General features: G+C 40.4%; 2 protein-coding genes across 2 annotated transcripts; one reads left to right on the top strand and one right to left on the bottom strand.

Moving 5' to 3' along the window:
* Nucleotides 1-675: 675 nt before the first annotated feature.
* On the bottom strand, nt 676-5,045 carry LOC112873290. Its single transcript, XM_025936282.1, has 5 exons — nt 4,938-5,045; nt 4,003-4,637; nt 2,701-3,115; nt 1,691-1,765; nt 676-1,588 (listed from the first exon to the last, which is right to left on the bottom strand). Exons 1-5 carry the CDS (start codon nt 5,043-5,045, stop codon nt 1,463-1,465), a joined length of 1,359 nt encoding a protein of 452 aa, XP_025792067.1. The 3' UTR covers nt 676-1,462.
* Nucleotides 4,811-14,208, top strand: LOC112874184 (peptidyl-prolyl cis-trans isomerase PASTICCINO1). The gene is made up of 20 exons (XM_025937379.1): nt 4,811-5,117; nt 5,289-5,373; nt 5,660-5,729; nt 6,164-6,261; nt 6,451-6,573; nt 7,236-7,268; nt 7,540-7,598; nt 8,214-8,295; nt 8,769-8,927; nt 10,008-10,065; nt 11,180-11,328; nt 11,424-11,521; nt 11,597-11,666; nt 11,766-11,825; nt 12,257-12,313; nt 12,670-12,738; nt 12,868-12,945; nt 13,348-13,449; nt 13,536-13,607; nt 13,687-14,208. The coding sequence occupies exons 1-20, from the start codon at nt 5,044-5,046 to the stop codon at nt 13,969-13,971; spliced, it is 1,881 nt and encodes a 626-aa protein (XP_025793164.1). The 5' UTR covers nt 4,811-5,043; the 3' UTR covers nt 13,972-14,208.
* The last annotated feature ends 763 nt before the right edge of the window (nt 14,209-14,971 follow it).

The following is a 14,971-nucleotide window of genomic DNA, read 5'->3' as shown; positions in this document are numbered from 1 at the left end:
CATTGAGGAGGTTGAGCAGAAGACTATCCAGAGCAAGATTAGAGTGAAAGAAACAACATAAATTATGGTTCACACAGTTTTTTTACCTTAAATGGTTTCTCAACTGTAGTCTATATGGAATATGAGCAAGACAGCAGGTGACTGAGAGGAGCAAACTCCATAATTAAGAAAGAGAGGAGTTGCAAAACTCTATTATAGGTTACAAGGGAATATATTTCCAGTTTTTTTAAGGGCAAACATTAGACCCTCTCCACCACAAAAGAAAAACAGGATTAGCAAAGAAGCATAATTTGTCAAAGTAAAACATCTTTATAACACATTTAAGAAGACAATTAGATCTCAAACAGAATCGTAAAACATAAAGCAAAGAACAAACTCTAATATATGTGGATTCTGTCTTGCAAGTCTGAACAGCTCTCTGATTTAATTTTAAGGCATCCTACTTATCCAAGTACTATAAACAATTAAAGATCATAAAATCCAGGGAAGTTTATTGGTCCCCAAGGGGCGAAGTAACATAACAATCTCTTGAAATGTCACGAGAATGTGTCCCCTTTGGAGCTATTTCCATACCTGAAATTACATATAAAATGTAAACAAATACAGCCTTGTTTATGGTCGCCAAGCACATTATACGTCTCCAGCTCCCTATTCATGCACATCCCTGGGATCAGGCATACATATACAAACATAAATATGGAGAACAGAAATGTTATTCTAATATTCATTTTTAAGCGTGCATGATGGCATAACTACATATTTCAGAAGCTAATGATCTCCAATCAACATATCCAAAAGCATGCGAGTGGCAAACTAATATGTTAGAAATGGACCATGTTGAAGATTGGAAAATTTACTAGCAACACAATAACATGGGCTGTCTCTTTGGCATGCTAAAAAGGAAGCCTTTAGGGAAGTGCATATGCAGGGAATCAACCAAGTGACTGAAGAATGTTGCGAACAATGATTGTACTACTGAGCTCCTCTTTTGATATGCCTCCCTTGGGGTGGTCTCAGCAGATTCTGATGCATAGATTTAGATCTCCATGGATAAAGCAGGAGGAGAGAAGAGGAGAAAAGGCAAGTGGGAATCATCAGAAGGTGCCAACTTTCTGAGCCCAATGGGTCCATTCTGGATCAAAAGTTGTCCAATGACCTCAAAAGACGACGGCTTTCCATAAAGTTGTGACTACATACTGTAACTTCTAGCTACCGAAAGAATGTTGTCCTTTCAGTATGAAAAAAAAAGAATGTTGTCCTACAGACAATGGTATAGCTTTGAACAATGCAGGGTGCATGCTTTTAGCAGCTGTGACAAAAATAAGAACTGAATGCCCAAACTCAAATTGAGCAACAGATACTTTTAAGGAAAACATAAGTCATGCAATTTTGCATCTCTTGTCCAATTTATGTGTCATGAAAAGCTGAGGAGGTTCTAAGATTTAATCAGACTCCACCTCAATCATTGCGTAACTAAAGATAGGGCTATAAATTCTAAGGAGAAGCAATATATAGCTGACAGGAAACAACAGTTCTTATCAAAGAAGCAAATGTCAAACAAATCGTTTGGTCCAGGGGGTTTCCAAACCTGCAGAAAAGCAAAAGCCACTCTTAAAGTTTAACTTTAACATAAACATTGACTCGCAAAGCATTCTCACTATCAGCAAAGTCAGAGTTTGTAAGTCCTTACTGGGAAAGATAGAACTTCTTTTTGCACACAATCCAAAAAGGGAAATTGGATCCAATGGAGATTGTGATGGGAAATCTGTCAGGAACATTTAGTTACTTTGCAAAATCAAACTTTTGGTACTGAAATAGAGCCAGAATATTTTATTTTCCCATAACAAACAGCATTTAAACACAGTAGCCTCTAGAAATGAGTAGAAAACATTGAAACTATCATTCAATGAATGCGAATTCCAATATAAAACGGTACATACACTAAATAAGAGTCTAAAAGAGGATAAAAAAAATCATCTTTGGCTTGGATTTCTTTAAGTTGTTGTGCCCTTGAGGACCACAACATGTAGACATAATAATTTGTATATGATGCGCCGCCCAATGCCAAGACTAGGAATACTGCTGGCATTACGGACTAGTCATCATATGTCTTTTCGGCATTGTACTTTGATGTTTGTTCCTCCTTAATTTAATGACATGCAGATCTCTTGTTAGTTAGTACTCCCTCTGTTCCAAATTATAGTTCGTTTTGGCTTTTCTAGATACATAGACATAGCATATATTTAGGTGCATAGAAAAAGTTTTGTATCTAGGAAAAACAAAATAACCTATAACTTAGGATGGCGGGAGTACTGTTCAGAGTCAACATCCACTTAAACTGATAACTGATAACTCAAAATTAATTTTCAATTCTCAACTGAAAGATAAACACATAACTATTTTCGAACACATGGCTATTGTCTGGTCCCAAGTGTAGAATCTTACCACTTGGTGCTGCTGCATTAGACTTCTTAATGCAGTTGCAAACAGGCCAAGTACTCGATCCAATGTAAATCTCCCGCAACCAATGTATTTCATTAATAAGGATTATTATGCACAACTTGATTATGTAAGAAGAGATTTGCTCTCCAGCAAGTACAGAGATTTACAGTTCATAGATTCCATTCAAGTGGCACGTTGAGCAGGTGGAAGATCATAGCATTCCTTGGCCAAGCAAACACATTGTAACCAATGTAATACCTCCGCATTGGGGTCCTTCTCCAGAACCACATCCCTAACAGCAATCTGGATCGCACCACGATATATGGCAATCTTTCCTCGGACCCTCACAAGAGTGCCTAGACGCACCTCCTCCGACATATTCAATGCCATCTCTGCGGTAGGATCAGAATCTGATGGGCCGGAGGAAGCGTTTGCATTTAGATATTGGTGGTTCAACCATAGGATGCACGGTACACAGCCAGTGCCATCATCAATCAAGAAGCGGAGGAACTTCTCCCTACGGTCACGTGAGACCACAATTCCGACAAGCTCTGCACGAGCAACCGTACGGCCACGGCGAAGAAAGGAAGGCGGCGAAGTCTGCTGCACGGTAAGGGACAGAAGGTCCGCAGCCAGAATCTTGATGTGCACGAGATGAAGAGGAGGGTCCATACTGCAAATATTAGGAAAGAGATGTTAGAAGAGCTTGACACTTGTTTTAATACAGAATGAGCATAAAGGAAAAACTACCACATCCCTTCAAAACTTGCAAACAAATCTCAAAGTCTTATTGACTGCTATCCTAAATTTCTAATCACAGGGAACGATCTGCACTGCTGATTGATTTCATTCTCTATCCCATGCCTAAGTAGGCAGCTACCCACTCGTCTTCTATCAACACTATTTTGTTTTATATGGTTGGTCCTTTCCTCGAACACCTGAAGTGCAGCACAAATGTTCTCCATACCACCGTAGTTCCATGAATCACCACCGTGCCTCTACATGATTAAAAAGCTTGATGCATAAAGAATCAATTTACTAAATGTACGCACGATCATCAACAGCAACCAAACAATATACGATTCCCAATTCTCTTGGGCTCTTGGTAGAAGAGTTGATCGAGGCAAACTGAAGACAAGAGAGATGAAAGGAAGGGTACACTTGCTCTCAGTGGCGGACCCAAGATTTTGAACTAGGGGAGGCCTAGAAAAGAAATTTCAAAGCGCAATCAGTATAATTCAATAGCACAGCACTTTGATAACAGTACGGTATATAATAACAAAATTTACAATAATAATTAAAAAGGTTCCATAATAAGTCAAATTCAACAAATTAGTTTGGAACTCAAATAAACTACAATGTAAAGAGTTGCAACAACAACAAAATCTTATATAAATAGAAGATTACAATACTAATCTAGTCTAAGGCTTTTGCTTTACGCTTCCTCATGGTCATGAAAGTGTCGAATTGTCAAATTAATCACTGTGTATGAATTTAGAAGTGAGATTAAGAATTTAAGATGGAGCAGTACACACCATAGAGCAACACTTTTCAAATTACCGAATTGGGGGTGTGGGCTGCGGGGTGCCCCTGCCTCCTGCCGTGCACCTGCTGCAACTGGTGGCCGTCGGCGTCGGGGACTCGGCCAGTCGGGCGGTCGGCTGAGGGGTCAGGGCGCGTTGGCCCCTGCCCGGCTGCGGGCTGTAGCCTGCCGCGCGCCTGCTGCAGTGGCCGCTGTCCGGTGGGATGCGACGAGCGGCGCCGCAGCAGGCCAGCGCTTGACGGCACGCGGTAGCCTGGGCCCCAGCCACACAGGGCGGCGGGTGGAGTCGCCGGCCGCGCAAACCGCACTGCGCAGGCGCGCTGCAGGGCGGCGGCTGCCGGGTGGAGCTGCCGGGCTGGGGATCGAGGGGAGCCGGGGAGGGGAAGGGCGGCCGCCGGCGCAGTCCCACGCCGCGGAGGCAGCGGTCGGGGTCGGGGTCGGGGTCGAGCGACGGGCGGATTTGGCCGTCGAGGTGACGGGGTCGGGTGACGGGCTGAGGCGCAGTGGGCAGCGGTGATTGGCTGCCAGGGTGACGGCGGATTCGGCCGTCGAGGTGTCGTGTGCCGAGGTCTTGTCGACCGCCCCGCGTCGCCGGCGCACGACGATTACGCGCGGCGCGCCGCGCCGCCGCAGAAGAGAGAGGCCGGCGAAGCTAGTGCTGCGAGCAGCATGCGCCCGGCTGTCACCCCGTTTGAGGCTTTGAGCCCGTTCCGCCAGAGGCATATTGGGCCTGGAACGGAAGGGCCAACGGCCCATTCTGATGAGCAGCAGGGCCCACTGGACCGCGCGACCCAAGTCAAAGCTAGCTAGCAGCGACCGCAGCTTCGTTGGACTCTCCGCCGGCGACCCCGGCGAGTCCACCACCACCATCCAAGGAGTCGCTAGGTGAGCAGCGCTGCCGCTACCGCAACTGCTCCGCCTGCCGGCCATTCATGCGCAGTTACGCTCGCACACGGAGCCCTTGATTGGCGAAGAGATCGAACCCTTGGCCTGCCTCTTCCCCTTGTTTCGACGCGGCGGCGGCCGGCGAGCACATCCTCCGGTAGCTAGCTTCGGCCATGGCCGACGACGGCGGCGAACACCCGCCGCCCGCAAAGAAGAAGTCGCCCGCCGAGGAGGCGGCCGAGAAGAGGTCAGTCCCTGTCCGGTCCCCGGATTCCGAAGTACGCGAAGTCCAATTCCGCGACTTAGTTTTGTGTTTTTGTTTCCGGATGTATTATTATTTTGCAATTCAGCTTTTCCATTCGTTGGTTGAGCTGCTGCTGCTTGCCTGTGATCACGCGATGCTTGTTTTGTGCGGCAGGAGGAAGAAACTCACCCCTGGGAGCTTGATGAAGGGGCTCATACGGTCTGGGAGTGGAGATGCTACCCCTGCGGAGGGCGATCAGGTTACAACGTCCACCTGCAATATCCCTTCCTATAAATGTTGTGTAAATGTTTATTAACAAAACTTATTCTAATGGTTAAATGAAACTCTTTTTGCTGAAATGTTCTCATACAGCTTACATATCATAGAATCTTTTCTTTTTCATTCAGGACGAGTGAGTTTACATTGTTCATGACAGCACTTTTTCCTGGCCCTCATAATGGTTTTAAGACAGTCCTGTTTTTGCGATTATAGGCATATGGAATTCTAAGTGGGTAAAATATTGCTCATTTGTAACAATTGCGCAGGTTATAATTCATTGCACTACTCGGACAATGGATGGTACTGTTGTCAATTCTACAAGAAGAGAGCATGGAGGTGGTGCAATATCTTTCTGCACTTTTCACCTTATGTATATACTGCAAATATGTTGCACTGAATCATGGAGACAACCTTGAGTTAGAAATTCTTGTTTTATTAAAATTTTGTTGCTTCCATATTTTTTTCATATTAACTATAGTTTGCTTTCCCCTCTGCTCTGAGATGAGGTGTCCTGCTTCCATTTCTGACAATTTCTCAGTCGCAGAGGGCTAGAGAGGTTTATTTTTGTTTTCATAGCACAGTTATGATTCTAAATTTTATGTTGCAAGCATCCTGTTTTGCTGTTTATGTTGGCATGTATGCGATTTGAGAAAGAAAAACATAGTTACATGAATTTTGCACCTCAAATATTTGCCACATCTATATGAGTAGTCAATTCAATTATAGATGCGCTTTAAATCATCTTCTTTTTTTATTATTATAATTTACAGGTAAAGGAATCCCTCCCAGGTTTGTCTTAGGGAAGAGCAAGATGATCCTAGGTTTTGCTGAAGGCTTCCCAACTATGCTGAAGGGTGAAATTGCTATGGTATTTCTTTTAAACTGGCTAAAACCATTTAATTGAAATGAACAATTTTATTCTAATAAAGATAAACAAGACACTAGCCATTTTCAGAGAGAATGCAACTATTCAAACATGCACATGTCAATAATAATGGAAGCACTTTTTTTTCATTTTTACCCCTTTCTACTTTTCTCTTACAATTTCCCTTTTCAGTTCAAAATGCAACCAAAAGTTCACTATGCCGAGGACGATTGTCCACTTGCAGCTCCTGATGGCTTTCCAAAAGATGATGAACTTCAATTTGAGATTGAAATGTTGGATTTTTTTAAAGCCAAGGTTAGTCTCCTTAAATGATTACTTGAATAATGTCAAAGCACTTTTGGCAAATAGTTTCCTCATCTATTTTAGTAACTTTATATACAGCACGTATGATTTCAAAAATAGTACGCAATATTTTGAGGCAAAAAGGGATATTTTCAATATAAGTGATGACTCAGTGTCCAGGATCGCAGGGTACTTAATGTGGTTGTTGACATGACATATCATTTTTCGTCTTCATAACCCGCATAATATTGGGTCTACCAAATTTTTTTTCTGGCAGCACTTGTCCCTAATTTAGCATATAGGTTTTTTGGCCAGTATATCCCAATAAGTACTAGAACATAAATGTATTCATCACATATGAAATTGTTTATCAATTTCAATGATCCGCTTTTCTCTTTTCCTGACTAATATCGATTGCATCGTATATATAAACTGTTGAGGTTAACTTTTTCATGCAAATAAGCATTTTTATTCTGACTATGATACTTGGTTCACTTAAGCTCAGTTCGTCAAGTTTACGCCATAGATAAGAAATAGATTTTCTCTCTTGCGGCCGCTGTCTCGATTATTTCTTGATTTCATGGCTGCTTTCCAACCTAACATTTGAAGAACTAATGAGATTCGAGATATGTATTTGCTACTTTTGATTACTCATTCTGCTTATTTTCTGTCAGGTTGTGGCTGAGGATTTAGGGGTTGTAAAGAAGGTGAACAGCCTCCTCATATGATTGCAGAAAATATGCTCTATCATTCAGCTAGACAGATTCTGAATTCTTTCTTTTTTCCAATTTGCTTGGAGTACCGCTAAGATAGTCCTTGTCTTCTATTTATTTAACTGCCATTGTAGATTCCTTTTTTGTGGGTCTGTTCAATATGTGATCTAGTAATTTTTTTTGCGAGAACAGTAAGTGGTCTAGTATGTGTGGCTGGATGCTTCATCTCTGTGACAAACTTTTTTTTCCCCTTTGTATATGGCAGATAATTGATGAAGGCAAGGGATGGGAAACACCTAGAGAGCCATATGAAATAACAGCACGGTAAACTATTTACGTTTTGAATTTGCAGAATGCTCATCTAGTCATTCTATGCTTTAAGTGTATTCATTCATATACTTTCATTCTCTTTGTCAGCTGCTTAATCTCTGTGCTTAGAAATGGTTAACATGATTCATGATTGCCTATACCGTGGATTTCTGGCATGGAAAGGAGTGGGGTGATTCATGCCTTGCGTTTATTGTCGCACCGTGTCTGTACAAAATGCTCTTTAGACGTGATTAGTATGCAAATTTTGCCTTCTTTGGATCATTAGGTCGACCCAAAACTCATTCAATTGAGCTAATCCAGATTTCAAAGCAAGAAAAAGGGGTTGCAAATGAACTAGGGCAATGAGCTAGGACCCATTGGGAATTTAACTATCCTTGGCTTCAACAGGTAGCTAGTATTAGCACCATGGAAATTAAAGTATTTGGTTGAAACTAATATATATACCAGTCTTCTTGTACTTTGACTGCATTCTTATCTTCTCTGCCCTCTGCAATTGCCATTTCTGTTTACAATAGTTTTGTGGAAGACACTTTCATACATGTGACCTATGATCATTTTTTTTGCCTGCCTGAATATTATCTGAACTAAGATATTGTTTGACATTTCCAGGATAACTGCAAGAACAGCAGATGGAAAAGAAATTATTCCCAGTAAAGAAGAGGCATATTTCTTTACTATTGGTAAATCTGAGGTCAGTGACATTCTCGTGCATGTATAGGAACATATGATTTATTAATATTATGTGTTTCTTCAAACTCTGTTGCATGTAGCAGGATAAAGATACAGTGTACTTCTTCAAACTCTTCTATTGTAGAATATTCTACAACTTTGAGAACACATAGAGCTCATCATAAGACTATAGGAGATAAAATGTTATATTATCTATTTTGAAGTTCTTTACAAGGATATAGAAATTTAGTAGCTTGCTTGTAGCACAGTGGATGATGGTGGGTATTCCTTTCATATACTTGAACTGTGTAACATCTAGCAGTTAATTCAGTGGAACAATCTGTAGTGCTAGCTTCTTGGTCGTAATATATTCTAAACTTGACACTGATTTTATTTAATTGGCAGTAAAAGCATATATGGTTTATTTTTATTCAAGTTCTTTTTTTTTTGCCCCCTAACTACTGCTTGTTGCAATATCCTTGTCATCTAGTTTAGGTACCTAAAGGACTTGAGATGGGTATTGGAACAATGGCACGCAAGGAAAAGGCGACTATTTTTGTTAGCAGTACCTATTTGACAAAGTCCTCACTGATGCCACAGCTTGAAGGCCTTGAAGAAGTTCATTTTGATGTTGAACTGATTCAGTTTATTCAGGTATTGCCATAACTGTTTGGTAGTTTCATTTTGTTACCCATATTTTTTTGCTATGCTCATGCATCTTTCTATTAATTAGAATTAAAGTTAAGGCCTGCTGTATTTTGATGACATCCCATGATTGTCCTAGGCTGTTTCTTCAGAGAATAGACTATACCTGATGATGATTTAGTCATTGTGGTAGTGCTTCATTTTTCGACTAGATGGTTATCATGTCCACCAGAGCACTGCAATGAAAATGATTTTGTGGCGTGTTACGAGTGGCAATGCCAAGGCACCATGTCAGTTATTTGAAGAGTTTCTAGATCAAGGTCACTGGAGCCACAATTCATCTCCTAATCCGTTCATTGTAGCAGATAATTTCATATCAAGACAGCTGTAGCATATCAGGACTCCTATCTAGGCCACCAACTTAGAGATACAAACCCAGTCATGCTGATCATCGGCCCATCCTAAGCTCTTTTGCTTTACTAACCATGTGTATACCTTGGAACATCAATTAAGTGAGCGATGAACTGATTGAGTGTATTATGTCATAAATCGGCCTGCTTGCATCCCTACTCCAACTTAAAGTGTTTGAAGGTTGGGTGATCACCTGCAATCCACTAACCACTAAGAAACTGTTATGCGGTCTTGTTTAAAGATTCTTATGATTGGTGTTATTTGAAGATCTTCTTCCATAAATAAAATGCATTCGCTTAAGGAGTTTTTGAATCTGATGTTTCTCGAGACTTAGAATAGAGTGTATTACAACTTTTGGGTAGATTGAACAAAGAATATAATAATGGAACAAGGGGATGACCTCTAAATTTCCAGATATGCTTGTCCAATATTTGAGTTCCAAAAATCACTTTATGTGCTCATTGGTCAGGCATGAAGGGTTCCTGCTATAATAGATTGCTCTGGTTCTCATATATAAATCTGCTGATGGGAGAGATTATGGTATTCTAGGAGTTCTGATGCATTTGAATTATCTGATTAATACCAATCTTTCCTTTAAAAAGAACTTATATTCTATTGTTATGGAAATATCACATTCTCGTACTGCATTTAAAGTTTGTGTGTTGGATGCATTAACAGGTGAGGGACATGCTTGGCGATGGTCGCCTCATAAAACGACGTGTAGTTGATGGAAAAGGTAGATAACCTTAACATTCTGTTTTATGTCAATTCATATGTTTTTTTTGTGAGGATGGATTCTTCTTGTGTCTACTATGACCACCTATTTGCAAAACTTCTCTAGAACAAACGAAATTACCTTTCACAAAATCATGGTACGGAAGGTCGCTCCCTTCCCAAAATTCGCCTATTGAACCTATGGGAAACTGGAACATTTTACTTCTGTCATTTGGGTTAGTGTTATACTTGTGTGAGGTGCAAGATAACTTTAAAAAAAACTGGTGAATAAGGGATTGCCTTTTCTACTACTTGGTTTTGTTCACACAAAGGCTACCTTTACATAGCTAAAAGACAAAAGGGAGCGAGTGAATGTAAATGGATCCCTACTCATCAGCTTTTGTACTTTAACTAGATTTAAGCTATTTATATTTTGCTGTCAGATTTTGTATCCAGGGGTTCTGATATCCCATTTTGTGAATGCAGCATGTTACACTGTTAAAAAAACTCATCAAAAGATCATGTACGCACTAAAGTAAGCCTGCAAAAAAATAAAAAAATCAGGTTAATTCATCCTAGATGTCAAGAAACAAAATAGAAGCAGTCCATCCACCATTGTTCATCATGCGCTAACAGTAACACTTTGTTTTTATAGTCTGTTTAAATGATGAATTTGAGATTGAGATGCTTTGCAGGTTTACCTAAATTTATGTACTGCATACATGATTTTTATGGAATTTTTGCTAATATGGACACCAGAACCCCCTGGTCACCAACCAATTTTTTTTTCTCAAACATGCAGGACCAACCAATTTCCCAATATTGAACAAGTCGAGTTGACTTATATTATTCTTATTCCATGAGATGAAAATCAGATGATTAATCGTGTCTGTTAATTTGAGTAATAGCACTGAAAACAACCAAAATTCAGGTTACGGGCAGCATTAGTAATGTGAAATTAGACAAACTGGTTTGTTATTTATTCTTTAGTTTAATAAAAACTTTCAAGTTCTTCACTAAATAAACCCTGCAGATGGAATGTAAAATATTTTAATCTTTGATGGTGTTACTGTTCTTTGTTTTGATTATATTATGTAGTTATACTTGTACTTCTTTGTGTTCCTTACAAATGTTAGGTGAATTTCCAATGGACTGCCCTCTTCACGATAGCTTATTAAGAGTGCATTATAAGGGTATGCTCCTTGATGAATCAAAATCGGTATTTTATGATACACGAGTTGATAATGATGGTGAACCATTGGAGTTCTGTTCCGGAGAAGGCTTGGTAAGTAATATCACATTAACCTTTGACACACTATACAATGATCAGTTGAATGAATTCTTGCTGTTAAATTTACAAATCGACAAAGCATTTTGTAGGTTCCTGAAGGATTTGAAATGTGTGTTCGACTAATGCTTCCTGGTGAAAAATCTATTGTCACCTGCCCTCCAGATTTCGCATATGATAAGTTCCCAAGGTTGTATCAAACATTATATTAGAGTTCATTTTTGCAATGGACCTTTCTGAATAATGTTTCTTGTGGCTGCAACAGGCCAGCAAATGTTCCTGAAGGAGCTACTGTTCAGTGGGAAATCGAATTACTTGGATTTGAAATGCCCAAGGTATGGACCTTTTTATCCACCTTTGCTTTCATTAACACCAAATTGGTTTGTACTATTTGAATCTTCTTTCTTCTGACAACTATTCCAAATTTAATTTAGGATTGGACTGGCTTGACCTTCAACGAAATCATGGATGAGGCAGACAAAATAAAGAACACGGTATACTAACTAAAACTAATTATGCTTTGCTTGCCAATTTGTATCCTGTGAGCTTGTCATAAGTGCATCTTTGCATAGATGTGTATGCATTAGCAAACTGAATTGCCGATCAAAATTATAGAACTTCCTTGTTTTCCATTCTATATGGAAAATTGATCGCTGCTATTTGGAATGATAGCTAAAAGGAAATACAAGCAATGTTTCTTAACTTCTCAAGATGTTCAGTTGGTTTAAGATGCTCTTAGGATGAACATATAGAAGCCTTGAAGATTACGTTAGTCCATTAGCTGAGTCTGTTTTGCTGGAGGTTTTAGTCCTATATTTCAGCCAGTACTTGTTTACATGATACTCGTATGTGATAATTGTGTATCTGCTGTCAAATACTTGTGCTTGCTCTGCTTGACTGGTTCTAAATCGGAGGCCTTTCTCAGGGTAACAGACTGTTTAAAGAAGGAAAGTTCGATCTTGCAAAGGCAAAATATGATAAGGTATGGCCTCCACAGGATCTGGAATTTGTATACTGCAAATTGATGTTTATCATAATTGACTTACTCTTGTAGTCATATAGATAGCGGGTGAAGGCACATTTTGTTCTGGTTAGTAATTGAATTGCTATATTTGTCATATGATTGAAGTAAGGTGTTGTTCTTTCTTTGTGCTATTGATCTTGTTATCTACGTCTTTCCAGCAATTAAATTATTTTGCCTCTGCATGGTCTCCCATGCTGTTCCATTAGTACATGTTCAATATTCATTAGTACATGTTCTCTTTGCCTGATACAATAAGTTAAAAACTATTTCCAAATGTTTTCCTAACTTTGCCACTTTTACCTCTATGCCTGAAGGTGCTTAGGGAGTATAACCACGTGCATCCCCATGATGATGAAGAGGGCAAAATCTTTGCCAATTCAAGAGTATGATGATACTCTGTTCCAACTTCACTCCTACGATGACATTTTGATGCTTGGGATCAATTGACCACTTTCTGGCACATCCTACTCCAATAAGGCATGTTGAAAAATTTATCTACCTTCTCTATGCAGAGTTCTCTACATCTAAATGTTGCTGCTTGCTACCAGAAGATGGGCGAATACAGAAAATCCATTGAAACATGCAATAAGGTATGTTTTTTTCTCAAAATATTAGTAGATATTTGGAAATAAGTGTCTTTGCTTAATAGTCCGTGTATGATAATTTGGCTTTAGTGTTGTAATGGATTTCCTTGCTGCGTGTATCAAAAGAATTTCATTTGCTGTGTATATAGAAAAAAATACTGCTGATAGTATGTTTATGAATTATGATGTTCAGTTTTACTTAATCCCCTCTTGGACTGAAAATTATGCATATGACTGGAAGATAGTAGCAGTCAAGTATGTGCTTCCAAATGGTACACCAAATAGGAGCACAAGCCCATGAATTTGTTAGCTGATTCATTTTTGTTTCACATAGCATGCATCACTGCCCTAAGCTATGTAATGCTGAAGCTGAATTGGGCAGCTTATTTTCATTTACTGTTTGAGCAGGTTCTGGAAGCAAATCCTGTGCATGTGAAAGCTCTTTATCGGCGAGGAACGTCCTACATGTTACTTGGGGAATTCAATGACGCAAGGAATGATTTTGAGAAGGTTAGTGACACCATACTTCAGTGCCATGTCTAATTTTTAGCACGAACCATTTCCCTAAGCTCCATGTGATTGTGCTTCTTTATCAGATGATTACCATCGACAAGTCATCAGAGCCAGATGCTACAGCTGCTCTTCTTAAACTTAAACAAAAGGAACAGGTATATGCGCAATAGAGCAACCTTAACCCGAACCCTTCAAAATTTGGGGCTGACATCAGATGGACAATTTGTAAATCAGGAATCTGAAAAGAAGGCGAGGAAGCAGTTCAGAGGGCTCTTCGACAAGAAGCCTGGAGAGATATCGGAAGTTGGTGCAGAATCAGAGGGTGGAAAGGACTGGGACGACGCGAAAAGCTCTGGTGAGGCAACAAGCTCTGAAAGAGATGCAGACACAAAGGGCAGTCCGAGCGGAGAATCAGAGTATGCCTTCGAGGAAGAGAGGCCAGGACTGGTTGGCCGCGTGTGGCCTTCTGCGAGGAGGATCTTCTCGTCTCTTGGCCTCAACAGGTGCACGATACTCTGAGGTTCCAGGATCATAGCGGTGAAGGGGGACCGTTTCGAGCTCTCTGACATTTGGTTTACTCGGCCATGAAAAAGCTGTTACGAAAACCTTAAAAAAAAGGTTGTTTCGAAAAGTTTGGATGTATGGAGGAAAATGAACCATGTGTAAAATGCAACCAGTGATGTAAATGAGAAGAAATGAGGAATTACCGGCCGTTCTACAAGATTAGGAAAAATTGGTCTCAGTTTTGGTGGTGCATCCATTTTGGCGATGGTGATGGCACGGCAAATCTATCGTTAGCTCTGCAAATGCCTCCGCGGAATATGCAGAATCTGCCTGGTACGACGAGCGATCGCCCAGGGCGATGGCTTGTCCTTTGGCTGCAGGTGGTGCGGTGGGCTGCTGCTCGCTGTACAAGTGCACGTCGGATGGTATCAGGACAGCGACCGAGCGCAGGGGAGTATCCATCTTGACAGTGATTTTTTTTCCGCGACCTTATCTTGGCAAGTTTTTCATTAAGAGAAGCTGAGCTATATATCCTAGAAGATCAGGCCATTCAAAGGATGGCATGTAGCGTGTTGCTTAACGAGGGTTGACAGTGAATCCTGATGCCTGTGTGTCCATCGCCCCCCGATCCTCTCCTTTCTCTGTCAGCGCTCGTTGATGGGGAATATGGGCAACAACCACTGGCCACTCTTCTACGACATGCAATGATAGATTTCCCATGTTTCCTTTAGGATCTTTAGTTTTTCTTTCTTTGTAAACTTGTCTTCTGCTGTCTCCGTCCTAAAATACAATTCGTTTTTAACTTTTCTAGCCCATACATTTAGATGTACATTATATCTAGATTCTAATAAAAAACTATATATCTAATAAAATTAAAATAAATTATAATTTAGGACGGAGGAGGCAGAATCCTTTCGGTTGACATGTCGCTTCGTGAAGCTAGCCGATATTGTCCGTTGCTGGTTAGGATTAGTGGTCACCCCCATCGATTGCTTCGCGAGGAAACGACGACCAT

Source organism: Panicum hallii, chromosome 9 (assembly GCF_002211085.1).
Source record: "Panicum hallii strain FIL2 chromosome 9, PHallii_v3.1, whole genome shotgun sequence".
In the NCBI taxonomy this organism is placed as follows: domain Eukaryota; kingdom Viridiplantae; phylum Streptophyta; class Magnoliopsida; order Poales; family Poaceae; genus Panicum; species Panicum hallii.
The sequence above is the reverse complement of the archived record's forward strand: the minus strand, read 5'-3'. Positions and strand labels throughout refer to the sequence as shown.